This window comes from Zeus faber, assembly GCF_960531495.2.
Source record: "Zeus faber genome assembly, chromosome: 15".
NCBI lineage: Eukaryota > Metazoa > Chordata > Actinopteri > Zeiformes > Zeidae > Zeus > Zeus faber.
The window spans coordinates 17,648,249-17,670,248 of NC_137194.1; the positions used below are offsets into that span (position 1 = coordinate 17,648,249).

Consider the following 22,000-nt stretch of genomic DNA (forward strand, 5'->3'; position numbering starts at 1 on the left):
AGGACTGGAACTCTGTACCTGCAGCCGCGGTTGGGACGGGACGCTCGGCACGGCTCGGTCCACGCAACCCCCCCCTCCCCCCAAACCCGTGGGCACGGTCTCTGCCCCGCGCCGGTTTCGCCAAAAGCTCGTGGAACTAATGTGTATTAGCAAAAAAAATAAATAAAAATAATAACCTTCGGCCTCGACATCCCTCAATCGACGGACGGACGGACGGACGCTCTCTCTCTCTCGCTCGCTCTCTGTCGTCAGTGTTTAAAAAGTATATCCACGTCGCAGCGATGACGCAAAAAAATAATAGAAAATTCGAAGCAGAGATTCATTCGCCGAGGAGTTGCATTTAAAGGGTGTCCTGCAAAAATGACAGCTGATCTGACGGCGACGGTAAATGATGATGACGTCACCGCCGTGACCAAAATACCCCCCTCCCCACGAGCAATGTGATTATACTGTATGTTGATGCAATGTGTATGTACATTACAAAAAGAGAAAGAATAATAAATATATCATTGGTGTCAAGAAATCTATCTTTTAATATTATGTTTAATTGTGTTTTTGGAATGACTTATCGAGTAACACAATTGCAAAAAAAAAAAAAAAAAAAAAAAAGAGGAAAAAAAAAGAAAAGACGGCTTCGATGTAAATTTCTATGTGTTCTGTTTGTTCCTTTGGAGGCCGTGGAGCTGCGGTGTGACCCCTGGAAGCCCTGCGGAGTTCAATGTGGCAGCTAATGTGGTGTGTTTGCTATTCAGACGACAGGGTCTTGTACTCAAAAGCGTGTAATTAAGTGCTAAAGTGCAAAAGATTGTAATGTTTTATATTAAGATTACTATTCATGAAAAATGTCAGTCAAGTTTATACTTTTGTAATAAAGTGGCACTTTAAAAACGCATTAGATCTCATAGTCTTACTTCTGAAAGAGGCCAAATTAAGAGCGGGCGCGTCCGGGCCTTGATCCGCCTGTCTCGTGCAGTAGGTGATGAATCAGCTCAATAGCGACGGGAGTTAGTTCTGCCATTTTGGACAAAAAGATCCAGGCCTGACCAAATGCCTTTCAATTAAAAAAAAAACAAAAACAAACAAAAAACAAAAATCTTTTCTTCTGATTTCAAAAGGCTGCCTGTATAGGCATGTCTTCAGTCAAACGGACACGAAGGTCATGGATGCTCCAGACTTAACCTCTTTAACAAAAAGCAAAACCCAAAAACAACAAGCTTTGATGTGTATACAACTACATTTATGGGATTGATTTATTCTTTCTGAATACAAAGTCGCAGCCCCCGTTTCCCATGGTGTGTGCATGTGTGTATCCGACCCGTGCTTTTTAAAATCAGTGTAACTCTCCATGCGTGTGCATGTGTGTGAGACAGTACTGTATAGTGGGGTCTGCGTAGCAAAAGGGGAAGGGGGTGGGGGGGGGGTAATAAAATAGGTCACCCCTTAAAACAAAAAGCTTGCAGTCAACATCGCAACCGTCTGCTGAATTTCCATTGGTGGACTTGTCTCCATAGTAACAGGTTAACCTTGAGGCAGCAGTCACATGGGCCAGCGACTGTCTTTGGCTGTCTTGGAGGATACGGCGTGCGTCGCGTGACATCCACGATCACGCCGGCTCTCTGTCTCTCTCTCTCTCTCGCTCTCCCACACGCACACGCACGCACGCACAGGGGACACCCGAAAACCTCGTCCATTAGAGCGCGTTGTGCCGAGCTGCACGACCCCGCACGACGCGACACGCTCCGTCCTGCGTGGGGCGCGCGTGGAAATACACGGATGAGGGGTTGACGTTTTAAAGATAGAAAGATGTACGTGCTGTTTTTTTCCAATGGTTAGATCTATGTGCAGCACAGCAAATGTCCACATAAAGCACCCCCCCCCCAAAAAAAAATACCCCACAAAAAAAGACCTTTGCTGTTATAAAGGATTTTAGCACCAGCCACTACATCGGGCTTTGTAGCAGCAAGTTGCATCATGGGATGAAAATAATACTTTCACTTTTTTGTGAAATTGTGGCTTGAAAGTGACTGAAAAGACATGTGGTGTGTAGGACTGCATGTCCATCCTGGTGGTCCGCACTAGAGGGTTTGGCAAGTCACCATGAAAGAAGCCAAATGTTCACCACACTGCCCCCTATAGGATTCATGATGCATTACAGGGGGGGAAAAACGTTAAATTGAAGTGAAGTGAAATGTATGTATGTGTAAGTGTGACATATGTATTTTTTGTGTACTAGTGTGCCTGAGGTGATAATTGTACTTGTATATTGATATATAAAATATATGTATATATACTGTATGCTGTTTTAGTTCAGTGAACATCTGAGTATAAAAACCTTTGAAAGAAAACTAACAATTAAGTCAGTTATATAAATACAACAAATATACATTATGCATTTTACTCAATAGCGTCTCGTCAGTGTTAAATTAAACAAAAATAATTACATAAAAACTTGAGATGGAAATGAACAAAACAACACAGTTGTTTTTCACAGTAACCAGGTTGGAGGTGTTAAATAAAATAAGGACTAGAGTGTGTGATGGAGGCGTCAACAGGACTGTTCCCGGTCCCCTTCCTCATTCCAGCTGTTTGATCCATCCGTACCAAAGTAGCGGTCTCCAAAATCCCCTGTTAACAGAGAAAAATGCACAGTAACACACTTAAAAAAGGGAAACAGTACATGAAACAGGGATACATATTGACCCCAATACACAGCATGAATAGGTGAAAAACAAAACAAAACAAACAAAAAAAAAAAAGCCAAACCTGCTGGCAGCTACTGTCTGGCATACAGCATCGTGGTGGTTGTCACAAAATAATAATGTATTATTAAATTAGATTAAATTGAGTGATTTAAAAAAGGCACGGTGATGCACACTGCTGCCTCCCAGCAAGAAGGTCTTGGATTCAATTCCCACATGAGGCACTGTTGACACTGTCACCTCCTGATTAGGGGCCTCTCTGTGCGGAGTGTGCATGTTCTCCCTCTGCTCACATGGGTCTCCTCCAACATAAGAGGAACCCAATTAAAAACATGCAGAACATTTCCTGTCCCTGACCACGACATGGATCTGCACCTGGAATTGGTCCCTGGGTGCCGACTAACTGAGGGCCCACTGCTCCTGGCTGCCCCCTGGAGGAAGGACGGCCGGGACGGGAGAAACGCAGAGGCTGAATTTCTCCAGCCACCACCCCCTGCGTGTGTGTATGTGTGTGTGTGTGTGTGTGTGTGTGTGTGTGTGTGTGTGTGTGTGTGTGTGTGTGTGTGTGGTCATCACCACTCCCTGCATGCGCATGTGTGTTTTAAGTGCATTCGCACCTGTGAGACGAATAAAATGATTCTTCTTCTTCTTATAGTAGTAAATTTCCCTTTCAAGATTCAAGATTCAAGAGGTTTATTCGTCACATACATGTACATACTTTCATACATATATGCAGTGAAATGTCAATGCAATTTTGTTATTATTATTAATTTATTATTATTGCCTATTGTCCTGATGCGAGCTGCTGTAAGGCCACAATTTCCCTCTGGGTGTTGAATTAAGTATCAATCCATCCATCTCTAATGCATTAACTCCACTTACCGATGCCAGGAATGACATGTAAGAAGTCATCAACCCCCTTGTCCACGGCGGTGGTGATTATTTTGACCTGGGGGAAGGCGTAGGCCACAGAGTGCACGCCGAGCTCCGCCATGAGTAGCGACACAAGCACGATCCTGTCCTCCCGGACTTCATGATCCTGCACAGAAAAACACTCTGAAATACCAAAAATATCATGCAACGTAACATTTAACACAGGATGAAATTTCCAAAAATGAGTAAATGACCAGAAAAAAACACAGAAAAAAAGGAATCATATCACAAAATGTTAAGCAGATTAGACAGGAACTTGTGGCTAGACGCCGTCGCCACCCACCAATAGGACACGCACGGCCATCATGGCCGCAGCGCCTGTAGACACGGTGCTGTCCATAAGAATGACATGATCTTCGCTGATGTCTTTGGGTAGGCGCAGGTAATGCAGCTGGAGAGGCCGGAGATGAGGAGGAGGAGATAGGTTACCATGGTTACAAAAGCAGGAAAGGGGCAAATTCCGGTTACCAAGGAGACACACACAGACACACCATGTGGAAGAATAAAATACAGTAAAATAAAAACATTTGTGTTTCTAAGTGTCCTTTCAGAAGCCTTAATGGACTGGTGTACTCAAAAACATGGCTTTTGGGAGGACATTTCCTAAATAAAATCCTCTTCTATCATGTCACTCACCTCGGGTTCTCCTGAGTCGAGGTTGGTTTGGATCAGGATCTTGCCAATGCGGACGTCCTTGCACACGGCTCTAAGCGCCGGCTCCATGGTCTCGCCCGCACGCAGGACGGACACACCTGTGATCTGGAGAGAGAGAGAGAGACAGACGGACATGAGTGACAGTGAGTGGAATCCCTGAGGAGAAAATACAGGAACCTGGAAGCAGGATATCTCTCACCCCTTTGCCGTTGAAACTACGACCCTCGTATTCCTGACCTTGGGGAGTCTGGACCACGCACAGCTGTTAAAAAGATATATACAATAATGAAAAAAAAAAACAAACAAAAAAAAAAAAACCACAAACAAAAACACTGAAAGGGTTACAGTCTGGAGTATCATTTTTACTAGTGTTAGTACTGGTACTAGTAGTGAGATTATTGTTTTTATTGTTAGAGAGGTTTATTGTTCATTTTCAAGGTTTATTGTATATTCCCAATTTCTTCTTGTTTATAGTCTAATGTTAGGTTAACTTTTATTGTTTATTGCTACATTTTGGTTCCATTTAGTTTATTGTTAATTTTTAGGTTTATTTTATAGCTTATTGTTCATTTTTAGGTTTAGTGTATATTGGCAATTTTTCTATTTGTTGTTATTTTTTTGGTTTATTGTACATTACAAAGCTTTTGTACCTTTCTATTCAATTACATTTTATTATCTATTGTTTTTAGTGTGAGCTGCTGTAACACCGCAATTTCAATCTATCTTATTATATCCATCTATCTATCTATCTATCTATCTATCTATCTATCTATCTATCTATCTATCTACTCATCTATCATCATCTATCAGTAAGGAGTAGAGTCTACCCACTTGTGATGGTAGGAAGGTTAGTGCATGTTCGATGAGGAGCCGCATTAGTCTCTTTGAGTAGAAGATAAACTCGTCGCGACTGGTCTCCTTATTCCTGCATCAGAGAAAAGGGAGGTTGAGTCATTTTCTTTAGAAAAAACAAACAAAAAAAAACAAACCCTGACCCATTACAATATTTTTCAATCTCGTTTAACAAGCAGGAGGTACCTGGGGGCCACAGATACCGACCTGATGATGGTGTGCAGGCCTCTGACCTGTGGTGTGCTTTCCAAGACACTTAATGTCTGTGGCAGGGGCTGCGTCTGCTGGGCAGAGGCCAGCACCGCCCTGCGGGGCAGAGAGCGAGCGAGAGAGACAGAGAGAGAGAGAGAGAGAGAGAGAGAGAGAGAGAGAGCGAGAGAGAGGTCAGTGTGGTGAAGGTGCAGGATTTAACATGGAGGGTTGTTCTAATCCCAAGGTTTGGATAAGATATACTGTCTTAATCACATTTTTCTACTTAACAGTAAAAGATAGGAAGCAGAATGACTTTGTAAAGAACGACAGGGAGTATCGTTTTAACAGAGAAGGGAAGGAACATTATCTTTTAACAAATGACTCTAACTGGAGCGATGGAGGGAATGAAGAAAGTAAGGGGCGATATAGTAAATATCACCATACCTGACACTGAGCTCACGCTGCATAGAAAGACCAGAGTGAAAGAGATAGACAGGAGAATAACAGACAGAAAATTAAGCTTTTTGACATATTCTCATATTTAAGAGAAAAGAGAGAGAAAAATTAGGAGCTACAATATTCATTAAATAGCTATTAAAATGGTTCCTCATATAAGAAATAATAAAATACATGTAAAATGTATGTGTGCGTTTGGGGGCTTATATGATACAGCCACATGGTGGCACTAACCTCTAATGTATTTACACTCACCCCCTCCAGCTGACTGTGGACATGTTGGACTATCAGATCAATGGCCACCATATTCCCACCTCCTATCGCAGTGGAGCACAGTATACATTACTTCACATCAAAACTGTATGAACAGGTTGCTGGTATATTCTCCACCCTCGCTATCCCTCTCTATCAGGTTTTCAGCTTTCTACTAAAAACTCTCACCTCTTGGCACGACGATGTCAGCCAGCCTCATGGTGGGTTCGATGTACTGCTCGAAGGCCGGCTTGACGAACTTGTTGTACTGTTTGAGGACGCCCTCGATGTCGCGCCCGCGCTCCGTGATGTCCCTGCGGAGCCGCCGGACCAGCCGGATGTCCGAGTCCGTGTCCACGAAGATCTTCATGTCAAGCAGCTGCAGCATGAACAAACCATTTAAACCATTTGAAGAAGCTGTTGTACGATCAAAAAACATTTTGGAAAATGACAAAGCTACCAGGTCCCATTACCTGAAGAAGCTCTTTGTCTGCAAAGGACATAATTCCTTCGAATATGATAACACTGGCACCGTAAACATTTTTCTGCGTACAACAAAGTGAAATACATGTCGATATATGATTAAAAACAAACAGATTCATATTTATTATCAATCATTATCTGGGATCATCAATTATTGGAGTAGATCAAACTGGTAAGAAAATCTCAACTTCCCCAAAAAATAAATGTTCATTAGATAAGATTTAATTGGATAGAAAGATATATAATGTGCAGTATCACATATTTTTTTCAATAACAAACAGAGACTGTCCAGAGGTCAGAGAGACAAACTGGAAATAATTAAGCTTGTACCACTTTCCACCACAAAAATCCTCTTGTTTACTGCGGATTCCCGTTTCAAGTTTTCACGACACTGGAATATATTTTGCATTTATTTGCAAAAATAATTCTATCTTTTAACTTCCGAAAACTAAATAGCGCAACTTAAATATTTACCCAAACAGGAAAAAAGAAAAGATAAATCCATATTCAGGCGTTCTCCTTGTAAAAGGGGGTCATTGTGCTGTATGCTAAAGCCTGCTTCACACCAAATACGACAAACGACTACTAACAAACGGGGAAGTACAAGTACATTCATTCCTTTGGAGAGTCGGATTCCGCACACGAAAAGCTAGAACGCGATGTGGTGCGGAATTCGTTTTCCCTGACGTATTTTGGGAAGGGAAACACGGGTTCCTCCGACGGCTACTAGAGGGGAGGATCCAGCCATCGGGATGCGATTACGCATTCGATGCGTAGCGGACATGAAGGCAGCTCTCACCCAGTCCTTCTGCCTGCCGTGCGTGGTGAAGTCGTACACGGGGATCTTCACGCTCTTCCCCTGCTTCAGTTTGCGCAGCGTGGCCACCAGCAGCTCAAAGTCAAACGCTCCCGGGTGATCAAAGTTGTAGTCATTACTCGCTGCCAAGGTCTGCTCCTCAGGAGACAGTACCTGCAGAGGGGTGGAGAACAAAGTGTAAAATGGGGTTTTCACAACAAAACCTCTTGGGTGGGTTCTAGAAAGGGATCTACACCAGGATCAACATCAATATGCCCTCGCAGACTATCAATTCAAGAGGATTATTACAATCGCCAACCTGAACGTGGGAACTAGAATTCAGAGTATATGTTTCCCCACTTCCCTCCTATAACCACAGAGCTACATATACAGTAGCATAGTAGTATGTGCATAACTTGAGATATGCAGATATGTTCATGTTTGAAGGTTCCGTGTTGGACTTGCTTTGGCACGCAGGCTGTTCCCTGTGCTTCTATAAAAAGCTGCAGCAGAATCCACACAGGGAACAGGGATTACCTGTTCCAGCAAGAGGAACAGTCCATGACCGACGTGATTAATGTGGTTAAGACTCAGGCATTCTGGGTAGGGTGATTTAGACCAGAAATCCAAAAAAATAAAAAATAAAAATAAAAATGGTCAGACAGAGTTATCTTGAGTAGTGAGCAGAGAAAATAATAGCACGTTGAAACTGTGCTTCCTTATTTGACAGGTGATTTATAAATGGATCACTTTCAAACTCTCATCATGTCATGTCCTTGATACAGTATCTTATTTTTCGGATAATACCACACATCTTGAAAAAAATGGCAAATGGTATTTTAATGATATCTATCTTTGATAACGTAGTAATAAGACATTGAAGAAGATAATCATCCTCAGGGGGAAACTGCAACGGCTCACATCAATACAATAGGAAATAATAATAATAATTTAAAAAAAATTGGCAATACACAAGAAACCTAAAAACAAGTGATCAACAAGAAACCTCTGTACCAACAAGTCACACTTTTGATCACGGACCACATGAAATGATGTGGATCCCACCTTGTAGAAGGAGTCCATGGACAACAGCACCACCCACGGCACGTCCAGAGCTTCGATGATCTTATTGGCCACCGTGGTCTTCCCTGAGGCGCTGCCCCCGCACAGCCCTGCAGGTCCACACAGCAGCAGAGGCTCATTATGGTCATGAGGAGCACAACGTGTGGCTTAGCGGGGCACGGCGAGATAACAGCCCAGACACGAGAGCACAAAAAAAAGGAGTTTGTTTGTTTTTGTTTGTTTTTTTTGACTCGGCACAACCATCCAGAGGTGACGCTCCGTGCTTCTCGTACCGATGACAAAGGCCTCCTTTGACTGCGCCCCGTGCTCGTCGTACCAGGGGGGGCGGCCGGCGGTGTATATGGTGCGCGTGCCCGTGCGCAGCAGCGGAGGCTCCGTCTTGCTCAGGCAGGTGGTGCTTTTTCGGCGCGGGGCCCCGACGGGCGGCAGGAGCCTGTCGAGCGAGTCCTCCCCACTCCCACTGTGGGGGAAACGGCAGAAAAGCAACACGAGAGAGAGAGAGGGGGGGGTGGTGTTACAGCAAGAGACAGGTTAACAGTGCGGGGACGCCGCGTTCCCCCCTCGGCCTCCGCTCGTCCGGGGCCATTTGTCGCCGCACTTCGACGCCCCCGGCGCGACCCGAAACGGCAGCTCGACACGGAGAGAGGAAAGTGTCTCATGTGACACCGCCTCATTCCCTGCGAAGCAGCGCAGGAAGGGGGACGCGGTGGAGCCATTGGCGTTGGGGGAAACCGCCATTCGAAGCGGTTTCATGTGCTATTTCAATTCCCTGCACAACTTTCCTATTACTCTCCGTCTGCTGTGAACTAATGAAAAAAAAACCACGTTGTTATCTGAAAATATTGTGGACCTGCCCTACTTGTTGGGTCGGTGAGTGAAACTTAAACAAATCTCCAAACTTATACGTGGCACAGCCGGCGGTTGACATTGATTTCGCATATCGCGCCCGTGCTGATTCCACAGCAGAGCCGGAGTTGAACGTCAGCATGGCTGCCGCATCGAAACCCTCCGCGGGTACATTTGGGGACTTGCACTAATTACAAATCAAATGAGCGGAGATTTCCTTCCCAGTCTGCTGCCTGGCAACACAACACACGACTACCCTGTTTTAGCGTAAACGCGGATGACTCATGGATGTTTTGCAGACAGCGGTCCACAAAGACTCAACTCAAGCGAAACACCGTGCAGGGTAATCACCGCAGCCCCGAGAAACCAAGCGAGGTAACCCAGATCTCCCGTGTCGCTTCACCTCTGAAGCTTCACCAACACCTGCCTGAGCAGCCCGGCAGCCCAGCTCCAGCCCTGACTGTTCACGGAGCATTGAGAGACCACGCAGGCGGCTTAACCTCCAAACAAAACAAGCCGCTGTCGGTGGCAGCGGTAATCGTGAGACCCGAGCTCAGCACTTACCTGTGGTCAGTCTTCAGGGACCAGCAACCAGATATTCTGGCTCCGGTGCCACCGAGCAGAGCCATGTCTGCCTCAGCAAAACACAGCCTGCCGCCACCCTCCAGCGTGGCTGGCAGAGGTCAGCCCACTCCAATGGAATCCACTAAACCTCAACGATGGAACAGATAGTGAATGTATGAAAGGTGACGTAGGTTTAACTCCTTACCAAAAGAATAATACATCACCGACCGCAAAGCACGGCTCGATGTCGCCGACCTAATAAGCAATGCATTTCATTAAAATGAGGGAACACGGTGCCATGTGTAATTCCATTGCCCCTGCCCTCTTTAAATTATATACACATTTTCCGCTGTCCTCCTTTGCCTGTCTGCCCCTCTCTTGGTGTGGGTTTGCAGGGCTAAGAGGATCACTGCACACAGCTCTTTGGTCAGTATTATTAGATCACCTGTAAGCAGAGGGAGCCAACCTGCATTACTGAGCCTGCCTTTAATTCAGTGCAAACCCATAGCGCACAGGAATAACTTGACGATTGACAATTGGTATAAATATATATATATTTATGGAGGGTAACTAGGGAGGGCGCATATATATATATATATATATATATATATATATATATATATATATATATATATATATAGTATTTGTGTCAGGGAGGAACGCATATCATTATAATATAAATGTATTTTGTATATAGGACACTGATGTTTGTTATAGGAGCCAGAATCACCCTTCTTTGCGCTTGTACGCACGCATTAATATTCTCATGCTTAGTGCATTTATATTATTCATATTTGCCTAGTTTTTGTTCTCATTGTGTGCACCCATCGCCTGTCAGATATCTGGGAGTAGGAGGTTAGAAATGAACTGTCATCTTATGCGGCCGCCTTTTCAACTGCAGCCTAAAGTACACGCGCTGCACTCAAACAAATATCAAAAATCAAGGATGAAAATATGGACTGATATACTGAGTTAATGTACCTGTCCGAGCGGGACGACATTGTCTCCCCGCACGCCGTTTCCACGGGGATCCTACGACCTCAAAATGGGAAGCGAGCAGCGGCTCCACGCGTTTGCTAGGAATAAGCCTCCCAGAGGATTGTGGGTAATGTAGTTGTTTATGTGCTTTCGCCGAGTCCATTGCTCTTATTATAATATAATATAATATAATATAATATAATATAATATATCCTTCCATATTACAAAAAATGTAAACATGGCCGCGAAATGTGTTCATATGTTTATTTAAAAAATTGTACATACATATTATTATAAATTATTGTCAGAGTACCTCCATAGGACCAAAAGATTTGACCTTCTGCGTGTCTTTAAAGTCCATTACTATCAGGACAGTATGTCCTCCTTACACCAACATAAAGAAAAGGACAAATTCAAACATTAGACTTCTCATAGCCGCAGTAACCATTCTCTGACGCAGGAATAAGAAATGTTAGTCATTGACACAGTTCGTCCATAATTGCATTTCCATTTTTTTTCTTCCTGACGAGGCACCATCCACAGAATCCATATCTTCCTCCTGAGGCCAAGTCCTACGACATGTTTCCAAATGAACCTAGAGTATAACAAGTAAAATTATAATATTTGATTTATATTCAAGACCAGAAAAGACAGTGTAGTGTCGCTCTCTTTCTCCCCTCCTCCCCCCTCGCCAATTTATATATATATACACGTGTGTGTGTGTGTGTGTGTGTGTGTGTGTGTGTGTATATATATATATATATATATATATATATATATATATATACATGCTTTATTTAACCAGGTAAAAAGGTCTCATTGAGATTCATATCTCTTTTTTAAAGAGTGACCTGGCCAAGAGAGCTGCATAAACATTGTTACAACAAAAAACATAAACAGGTTAAAAAGACATACAACTGTCACACAGCACAAACTAATGAACACAATATCCAGTTAAAATGCAACACAAGGTCAAAGACAAAAATCCATTTATGATGCATAAAAAGGTACAAATTTTCAAAAGCGATTTCAGTGAATTTTTTTTTCGCATTGACCAAGAGTGTTTTTTTCATGATCCTTTAAAATCGACTTAAATTCCCAAATAGTAATGAGTTCAGATGATTTCAGGTCCTTCCGTACATTATTCCAGGAAGAAGGGGCAGCGTATTTAAATTTTTTTTTTGCCAAATTTTCTTCTAACTCTCTAAATAGCGCATAGTATGCCCAAAACTATAGTGTTCTCAAATAGCATGCGAAAACTACCGGAGATGACATACTACATCTGGTGAACTATTATAGTCTGCAAACACTGCACAGTATTCTGGCAAGCGTATCCCACAACGCATTGTGAGGGCAAAACATGGGTAAATGTTTCTATGCAGTGGCCGTAGTACAAACTGAACGATGGTACCCAAATGTAGTGCGTATTAAGTAGTACACCCTTTTTGACGCAGGGACTGACCACAACACAGTTGGTGGAGCTAGAACTCGCTCCTCTGGCCAAAATAAACCTTTCCTCACTCAATCAAGCCTAAACTTTTCAATCAAGGCTAAGGAAGCTGGCTACTTTATTGTATTAACGACTCCCGTAAAATTAGTGGTTCAAGTACTGTAGTTGATCATTACTTTGCTCACCAAAGCGACCTATAAATATGATAAATTGAGCATGAAAGAAAATAAAAATACTAATAATTGACCTCTGCTGAGCAGCTGCAGGTTGCGTCCCTCCTCCTGAACCTGGAGCTGCAGAACTTGCTGCAGAAGTTCCTGTCTGAGCGTCTCCTGCACCAGCCCCATCCTCTCCAGCTTCTCCCCGTTCAGACGCAAGAGAGCACGGCCTGCTCGACCGACGACAACAACAACAACAACAACAACAACAACAACAACAACAACAACAACAACAGCAAAATCAGTTGCGTAAAAGATTGCTTAGTTTAAAAAACAACTACAATTTAAAAAAAACAACAATTGTAATGAGGTTGCTGTTGTTTTTGACCCACTAGATTCTCTAGTCAGTGTAACCTGTGATGGCGTGGTGGGAGAAAGCCTCCACGTAGGTCAGGTAGTTGTGCGGACAGTGTTTCTTCAGCCATTTACAAACGTCCTGCTGCGACCACATCACCACCGGACGCATCAGGCTCGGCTGCGTCGGGCTTGTGTGGTAAATGCCATAGTTGTCACTGGTGCGGCACTGTAGAGAGATGGATGCTTTATTCATCTTCGAAGGGAACTGCAGCTGTCACAGCAGATCGCATCAAAATAATAATAAAGAAATACAATAAAATTTAAAAAATAGAAAAGAAAAATGGCAATGTACTGTATATACAGTATAACATATGATATATATCATAAATAACAGGTGCACGATAAGATATAGCAATATCCAATAAACCTATTGATAAACAAAATATATAACGTAAAAATAACAGAAAAACAATGAAAATAAAAATGAAAGAGAAATATAAAAATAAAGTGTCCAAAAATAAAATATACGGTCCTTTACATAAATTATGAAATAAACAGTGAAGCAAAAAGAGGAACTTAAGATAGAATATGCTGATGTACAATAAACGTAACATCAACCATGACCCTTAAACAGTAAAATAAAAAACCAACATATTTTTTAGAGAGACAAACACACACACGGACATAATTAACAAGAGCCCTTTCTCAGTTTTTACTTCCAGCTTGATGATCCAAGCCCGTAGTCACCAGAGATGGGGCTCATGACTCAGTGCATCATGGTTATCGGCCTGAGATGTTCCCTCCTGTACATGCCATCACCTCCTGCCCCCGCCCCCGCTCCCTCCACTTAGTTGGGGCTGGATTTGACCTTGGCTGTCCCCAGTGGGGGAGACATGACTCTGACCGCACTCGTGCTTCCACAAATCTCTGGAGTGATCCACTGATCCGGCCGGGGGTGCATCCGCAGGGAGACATCTTGTAAAACCCTGCCGCAGGCCCCCGGCATCCGCCGGCCCGCAGACCCGCCCGAGAGGAGATCCTCCGAAGCCACTCCGACAACGCCTCGACAAATCGGTCGCACAGGTGAGAGGAACACAGATAACAGGGCAGACAGACAGATCAGCAGCAGGCGGACGGACGGACAAACATCGACTTCACAAACTGGAAGAACTGAATTCCATCAAAGTGGGAACATGGCGTGAATGCTGTTAAAAGGCTCCGTCTCCGTATCTTCATGCAAATTAGTTACTGCAGGCTGCAATACGAAGAAATCTAACGAGAAAAAACAGCCACCTCCTCAACAGTGCAGCGAGCGTGCCGGCAAATTTGATCATAAACCCGGTTTCTAATCTAGGGGATATGGAACTTATTGCGTACCTTTGATCATTCATTCACTTTTGAAAATTCAATGAGTTCAGCCTTCTGTTCCTTCGAACCAGAGACGGTTGCAAAGTTCAAAGAAAATACTATCCGCCTTCAGTGTACAGTAAGGAGTTGGGGGAGCGGTCCTCATAATGTGTGCATGATGTGTTAGAAGCATCTTTTTTCAGAAAACCAATGACCTTTTGAGGTCCGACATTAAAGGGTTTTTATAAAATGCAATGCTTTACGCACATATCAATTTCGTTTTTAATCGCTACTCTTACATTTCCCGCTTGTACGAAGCGTACTCTGGTTTTATGTTTTACTTATGTTTTTTTAATATAATATATTTACAGCAGGGAGAGGGACTAGAGGGTTTACAAGTACATAGATAATAAGAATATTATATACAGTGAGTTCAAATAAAATATCAAAGAATATACATACATGGGAGAAGATTTGTCTTATGCTGCCAAAATTTACAAAATAAACACGGATGATGTCTTCCTCAGTGGACTGGTACAGTGCAGCATATTATGCGTACCTCACTGAACACACTGTACACACGCTTCGCTTCCTTCCAAGGAAACGGGCAATACAATAAAGCCACCCAAGAGGATTGAAACAACAAACTAAGCTTTTCCTGCAATTCTGTTATCTTTCCAAACCAGTTATATGTTCTGAGCTCCGGCTTTTGCTTTGAGTGCCTATTTAAGGAGCCTTTTATGAGGTGAAACAAAGACACAGGCGACTCGTCACGGAGGGACGCGAGGCAGGATAGAACTGTGAACCGTACCACTGTGGTGGTATTAATGGGACAAATGAAGGGCAGAATTAATGGAAAACTTCTAAAGACTCTCAATGCACTTACATTTGACATGAGGGTTTAGGAGGACCAGGAGAAGATTCATTGCGTAGGCCCCGGTAAAACCGAGGGAGAACAAGTGCGGTTCACATGGCTGAAGTCATTAGAAACCAAACTCAAAGTACTTTCTTTCATCTTCCCAGTCAGCAGACTGGGTGTGCAGCAGTACACACATGGAGAATGCCAGAGGATGCGTTCTATTTAAAGCCAAGCTAAAAGGTAGCAAGGCTCACCAGCCCGCTGGGGAGAGAGCATCTTCCATTCTCTGCTAACAAAGTGCCCCTTTCCAACAATGGAGGCCAAGCGCGTGCATTTGCCAGACAAGATTGTTCTTCCTGGCTTCTTTTAGGCGGAGAGTTGAGAGGGAAAGAGCTAACAAACAAGAAAAAAAAAAGCATCTGAAAGTCATCCTAAATAAAAGGGACTGGCGAAAAGCAAATCTTATAAATAATGGGTAAATTCAAAATATATTCTATGTTTTTTATTCAACTCAAACTATTATATAAACAGCATAGGAGCGTAAGGATCCCACAATAGTGTTTACAGAACATTTCACGGGAGACAAAAAACCCTGCACACAAACAAAAACAGGTTCATTTGGTTTGCATTATTCTCTACCCATTCTCATGCAAAGCAAAACATTTGCAAAAAGGGCAGCATGTGACTAGGTGTGTAAATTTGTTGAATAAATACAAAACCAAAATAAATAAATGATCACAGCATGTCATATTTTAATAATAATGGCAATGTCGGAAACATGCAAATAAAAGAAATACATAAGTAATAAGCTTTATAAGCCAAATAAATAAGCTCCCATCACTTTAGCGGTATCCTTTAATCCCACAGCATGTTGGGAAGTTAAGCAAAGCTTGCTCCAGGGCTATTTGCAGAACTTTGAAGCCCCACATTGGCCGATAGGAACAACGGTGCTTTGTGCAACACACAGGTGTGCAGGTGTAGGTGCGGGTGTACCTGCAGGGCCTCGGTGCCGGGCTGCTGCAGCAGCTTCACCGTCCTGCCGCCCGCTGTTTTCTGGCCACGCCCATCGTGCCAGGTGAGGTTCCCACCTGCACGTCGACTCAGCTGACGCTTGAAGTCCTCAGGGAGCGCCCTGTACTCCACAGCCGGCCTGCAAAAACTAAAACTGGATGCGGCTGGTGAGTGAAAGGAGGGGGTAAAAAACAAAACAAAATGACATTTGGTTTTTTTATGGTTCCCGCACTGGGTCGAGTGACAACAGCACCGCGTCCCTCGGGACTCAATAACAATCATTTGTGACTCGATCCGACGTTTGGCCTACGCGCATGTTTCCAGGTGAAATGTCAAACTCCGTGATCACTCATTAATGACTTCAGCGTGAGGAATTTTCCACTGACAGGGCTGTAAACGGAGCTGTCGAGTGAGGTGACATTTCAAAGGCATCTCAGCCCTTTGACAAAACACCAGGCGCATTGAGGCAGCTGATGCTCGACTGTAGAACTATGTGGTGAAAGGCGGGTTGTTTTGTCATCAATCTCAGGCAGACCGGCGGCGGAAATCCACATTCACCCAACAGCAGGTGGCCTCCCAACATCCAGTAGTGTATGGAGCAATTTATGGATCCAGTAAGAAAGTGTGGTACGGTATGAGAGCAAATACCCTGCGACTAGTAGGGAGGCTGGAAAAGCCATGGGGCACGACTGATTCATGTACCAGAGTGGAAGGATATTTTTTTGTGCCGAGTTTGAAGCAATGTCAGCAGATGTGTGTGTGCGTGTGCGTGTGGTGTTCATTAGATTCTCCTGAATCAACTCACATTTTGATTAAAAGGGAAGCCGAATAAGAGGGGCTGATATCGGGGTGCGGGGAGAGGATGTGAAAAGATGAAAGAGTGTCTCGTGTTCTGGCTTTGTGCCCTTCCTTTGCATCATTCACAATTACCCCCGTACTCGGCTCCCCCACCGGGAGAAATGCACAGAAGGAGCCACCCTGCCATCATCCACCCAAATCAGCCGCCTTTTGATTCGGCTGTTTTTTTTGGTTTTTTTTTATCATGAATAAGAAGTCTTTGATCAACCTTTTCCTCTGTGCCACGGCTCGATAGCGAGTCTCTCTTTCTGTTAGTTGGGACAAAAACAACATCTGTAACCCTTCACAGATCTCACCCGTGCAAAAATGGATGATAAGCGTTACGGTGATGAGTATGTTTCTTATTGATCAGGAACCAACTCTCATCTGACTTCTGCTGTTTGACAAGAAAATCTTCATTGCAAAAGGAAAACAGACACAACTTTCCAGTCAAAATATAAGTCCATATTACAGCTGTGGGATTGTAAAAGTTGCATCTATTCTAACTGATGGGTGATTCTAGTCATGGAGTCATCCCTACAAGTGACCACAACACTAGTCCTGTCTGCGGTCGGTGGGTGAGGGCGCTGTCCTTTTCAGCACCAACCCACTGTCCACACACATCTCATTTGAGCCAGACCCCACTCACCACGCCAGCACCCTTTGAAACCAGTTCTGCAGGTCAGGTGAAAGGAAAAACAAACAAACAAACAAAAAAAACAAGCCAACAAAATCCAAGTTGTGCACGCTTTGCCTTGGGCAAACAGGGGAGAATAAAACTGTTGCGGCCGCGTGCGTATTTATTAGAAATATTTGTCAGAAAACCATTTTCCCAAAAAACCCCACCCTCCTTACCGTCCACCGCCATGTCCCTGGGACCCTGTCTTTCCGTCCTCGCTCTAGTAAAAGTGTCCCATCGTCTGGTGTGAAGAGTGGACAGATTCCCTGTCGCGTTGCTGCTCTACAGCCCCATTCCACAAACTTTGTCCTGGTGATCAGTGTGCTTCGGGAAAGAGGAGGTGATCCATCCTCCGCGCTGCAAGCTCAGTATCCACTGGTGTGAAGTTGTTTAGGGCTGCAGGGATGACTCTGCTTCTGCTTATGTGTGTGTATGTGTATGTGTATGTGTGTATGTGAGTGTGTATGTGTCTGTCTGCCTCAGTGTGTGTGTGTGTGTGTGTGTGTGTGTGTGAGAGAGAGAGAGAGGTTCGTCGGTGTCGTGAGAATCGGACGCGCTGCTTCTTCTCAGAGCCTCCACGCACCCCGAGCCTGTAATTAAGGAGCCGGCGGAGCAACGTTGAAAGACGCCTCGAGAAAAAAAAAAAAAAAAGCCCAAAAAAAGCCCGTGCGCGTTCACGCGGGCAGATTGGACTGGAGCGCGCTCACCGTACAGGAATTCCCCGGACTGAAGAAAGTAGTGGTGAAAGGTTCGACTCGTTTTTGAAGATTCGATTCCTGAAGAGTCACCCAGTAAAAAAAAATAAAATAAATAAATAAATAATAATAATAATAATTTAACAATAAAAATGTAAATAAAGATTCGTTCTAACGCCTTCGTTCGTTTGATTCCTGTGGTTTTACGACGAACAAGTCACATGAGTTGACTGTGAGAACGGGGATCGTTTGCAACTCTGTCAATATTGTTCATTTAGAGGAAAGAACGTGAACCATGAAGACCACACAAAACCTTTTTCGGCCAGTCAAAGAGGCTTCTCGAAAAGATCATTTTGGCAAGGGGGGATGCAAATTGGGAATCAGAAAAATAATGTACTTCCGTCAAAATTGTTCATGTTGGTGGAATACGAGTATTTAAGTATAAATCAGAGATCAATTATGCCAAGCCCCTGTACCATTTCCCCATATGGTCATTATATTGAGTTTGTGAGTCGAGGATTCATTATTTTGCGTATTTGTTTCGTAGTGGCCCCCGACTCCCGAGTCATTTGAAGGGTGAGTTCGCTGCGAACGACTCGTTCCGCGTCTTGCGTCACCGAAAGAAAGAGCGCTCTGTGCGCGAGCGCCCGAAGGGACACGTGACGTCGGACCCTCTTTGTGGGGAGCGCATTTGCAGGACATTGGACAATATTTACATGATAAAAAAAACCAACTAAAAAAACCGCACCAATCTAGGTCGTTGAGACCTTTTTTTAATGACTGTGTTTGTGCCCGGAAGCACAACGACACATGCTCTTGGGAAATAAAAGATAATATTGGGGTCTCGGGCGTGCGTACCCGAGATCGAACTGAGTTTTTATGAAAAATATCCCAATGCACTGTATAGAGGTAACATTTAGAACATATTGGCGGGATTAGTACCAAGTATCTTAATTAGAAGCGGCTAATGGGCATTATTTATGGCACAGCACATAGGCCAGGGCTGATCTTTGGGAAAATAAAACTAAAGTGCGCACATCTGACCTTGTTGTGGAGCCGGGAGATGAAAGACACCCTGCAGAAGAGTTTCCACGGGAGGGAACATCAAAGTGCCTCAACCGTTGTCGGAGCCATGAATGGATTTATTGTGAATGAATTGTAAATGGATAATGTTGTGATGGTTATATTTTGGGTTATTTTGGTTGCTTGTTTGTTATGCCCCAATCACAGTGATTGGGACCAGGTCACATGGATGTGGGCGGGGACACGAGTTCATATATCACCTGTTCACCTGCATGGCAGGGGTAGAAAGGGGGAGTTCAGTGGGTCACCGTCTATGATTATATGATTATTTGAGTATATTTTCTGCACGTTTTACTAAGTTGATTTCCTTAATGATTAAAAGTTGTAAAACGTATATTTTGATCTCTGCAAATCTTTTTTTTGGTTGCCCGTCAGACAATCAGCAAACAAGGCCTGACCTCGGCCTCTCAGCGACTCTTTCTCTTTGTTTCCAGTAGTCCCTACAACTGTTAATAGAATACATTGGAGGTTTACACGCTGAGCAGCTGCTTTTGTTGCAGAGTTTTACTAAGGAATCCCTTACCATTAAATATTCATACCCCCCTCACCCTCTCTGCTGTTTACTCCTATTACATATTAACTTTAAGTCTAACCCTGCCATGACATAATATGGTCTTGTGATTGTCAACCACTTCCATTATTATGACTGTTGCTGAAAACCTTGAACCTACAGTTCAAACAGAATTTGTTTATTGATTATGAGAAGGGTCAAAGCCTTAAAGTGGTAAGAACTGTAGGTTTAACACCATAACATTTGAATTTTTTATATACTGTAGATTGTGAGATATTTCTGTAAAGGGGGGGGGTTCTAATATTGCCAATGAGCCACAGAGCCACAGCTATTTATCAAAACATACAGAGACAAAATATGACAAATATCAGATGAAGAATGCTATAATATAGCCAGTGTCAGATTTAGTGGAGGTTGTCTTCTTATGTATACACTGCACCACAACAAACACACTCACCCCTCAGGCAAATGTAAAGTGTGGCAGAAAACTACCTTTGTGTGTGACCATTAAATTAGGTTTGCTCAAGACAACATTTGTTTTACTAAATAACTTCAAAAATACCCCCCCACCCACCCACCCACAAAAAAAAACCAAAACCAAAAACACTACACAGGCATATGCATTCAATATACAGTACATTCCCACAGAATTGAATTGGAACTGAATCTTCTTCAGAATACACATACGCGTTAATTCAATAAAGTTTGACAACAAGGAAACAAGGATCCGGTTCGTGTCGGGCTGTGACCAATTAATCTTGTTTGTTCTGTCACATGGAGGTCAACATACAAAAGATTTTACTTTGTTTTTGTTTAGCTGTTTTAGGTGTTTGAGTTTATTTTGTTTGCTTTCTAGAACTTGTTTGTTTTTCCATGTTTGCATGGAATACATAGAATACCCTTAAGAGGAAAGCTGTTTTTAGAGGAATCTTTCAGAGTAGCCTGAAGCTGTTCTGCAGAGGTTTCTCAAAGGGCATTCTTTTAACCTGCTTGGCTGGAATTTACTACATTGGGAACATCCTCAAAGTGTCTTAAATTTCATGGAACACCTTGAATCATCCTGTGTAGTCAATCCCACCCATTCACTCTAAACTGAGCAAAGTATGTAAAATTCGACTGTGAAGACTTCCAAACTGATTTAAAATGTGGATATATTCCCCGTGCTTATTTCATCCTGACCTGCTCTCGTATTGCCAAGCCTAAAACAGAGTTGTCTTAAAAACAGACTTTGGTGAAAACACAAGGCGCACTTAAAAGGATTTTCAAGCAGGCTCAGAATGTAGACAGAAGGTGTGAGAAATAAACAAAGATGGAAAAGGGGGCGACAGGGAAATCAAAATTGTGCATTGTCTAATACTGCGTGGATTGGTATCCAAACACGGAGCAGTTTTATTAATCTACCCGTCTACACTGTATATCCACATGAAAAGAAGAAGTAACGCAGACACCTCCGCTCATGTTTACATATTGTTAACCTAAACCAGCCCAATGCGTTCTGTTAACTGGACTCTCTGTGTTTTTCCACAGGCATGACGGGTGATTCAGCCTCACTCCATATATAACACGGCTTTAGTGAATGGGGTGTGTGAACAGACTGAGTGGCGTGATGTCAGCACTCGTGTGGCAGGTGAGTAGAAAGTGAACAGCTGTAACATTGTGATGTCACCAGCGAGCGCTCTGGGTGGAGCCGCCGCGGGGAATAAAGCTGCATTTGTTCCAGGACCGCTGGAAGTCTGAGCTTTGATTGGGGATTCTCTGCCGCCTGTTTCACATCGTCTGTTTATGTACATGATTTTTAATGCAATGCTACAGGCATATTTACATGAAAAGAGACACACACACACACACGCACGCGCACGCACACACACACACACACACACACACACACACACACACACACACACACACGCGCGCGCGCACACACACGTACCAACACCTACACACGAACACCTACAAACTCACAGTAACAATTTTTCCTGTTGTTTATCAATGGAGCGGAGGGAGTTCCCTGCAGGTAAAATCGGTGGGCCCTGGCACAAACAGGAAACAGGAAATGAGTCTTTAACAAGGGCCGATCAACAGAGCCACTGAAATAATGGACACAATGTCGTCCCTGTTTTGTAGCAGACTCCAAGCTGGTAAATAATTCCTACGACTTCCAGAGTGGATGGCTCCAATGAATAGTTTTCCACACGAATGCTAAGAAAAACACTCCCCGCCTCAAC

The 22,000-nt window shown here is 43.5% G+C and overlaps 2 protein-coding genes across 3 annotated transcripts; both read right to left on the reverse strand.

Moving 5' to 3' along the window:
* Positions 1–2,379: 2,379 nt before the first annotated feature.
* uckl1a (uridine-cytidine kinase 1-like 1a) lies at positions 2,380–9,982 on the reverse strand. Its single transcript, XM_080015006.1, has 14 exons — positions 9,811–9,982; positions 8,673–8,860; positions 8,383–8,489; positions 7,321–7,491; positions 6,512–6,583; positions 6,228–6,417; positions 6,042–6,103; positions 5,346–5,527; positions 5,118–5,211; positions 4,486–4,548; positions 4,269–4,391; positions 3,916–4,023; positions 3,582–3,738; positions 2,380–2,625 (listed from the first exon to the last, which is right to left on the reverse strand). Exons 1-14 carry the CDS (start codon positions 9,873–9,875, stop codon positions 2,546–2,548), a joined length of 1,662 nt encoding a protein of 553 aa, XP_079871132.1. The 5' UTR covers positions 9,876–9,982; the 3' UTR covers positions 2,380–2,545.
* Positions 9,983–11,097: 1,115 nt separating this feature from the next.
* samd10a (sterile alpha motif domain containing 10a) lies at positions 11,098–17,909 on the reverse strand. 2 transcript variants are annotated; one of them, XM_080014689.1, is made up of 5 exons: positions 17,663–17,909; positions 15,953–16,134; positions 12,811–12,979; positions 12,486–12,594; positions 11,098–11,383 (listed from the first exon to the last, which is right to left on the reverse strand). In XM_080014689.1, the coding sequence occupies exons 1-5, from the start codon at positions 17,673–17,675 to the stop codon at positions 11,218–11,220; spliced, it is 639 nt and encodes a 212-aa protein (XP_079870815.1). In that variant the 5' UTR covers positions 17,676–17,909; the 3' UTR covers positions 11,098–11,217. The 2 variants fall into 2 exon arrangements, with proteins under 2 accessions (XP_079870815.1, XP_079870816.1); XM_080014690.1 differs by having other exon boundaries at positions 11,220–11,383; positions 12,486–12,626.
* Between the last annotated feature and the right edge of the window lie 4,091 nt (positions 17,910–22,000).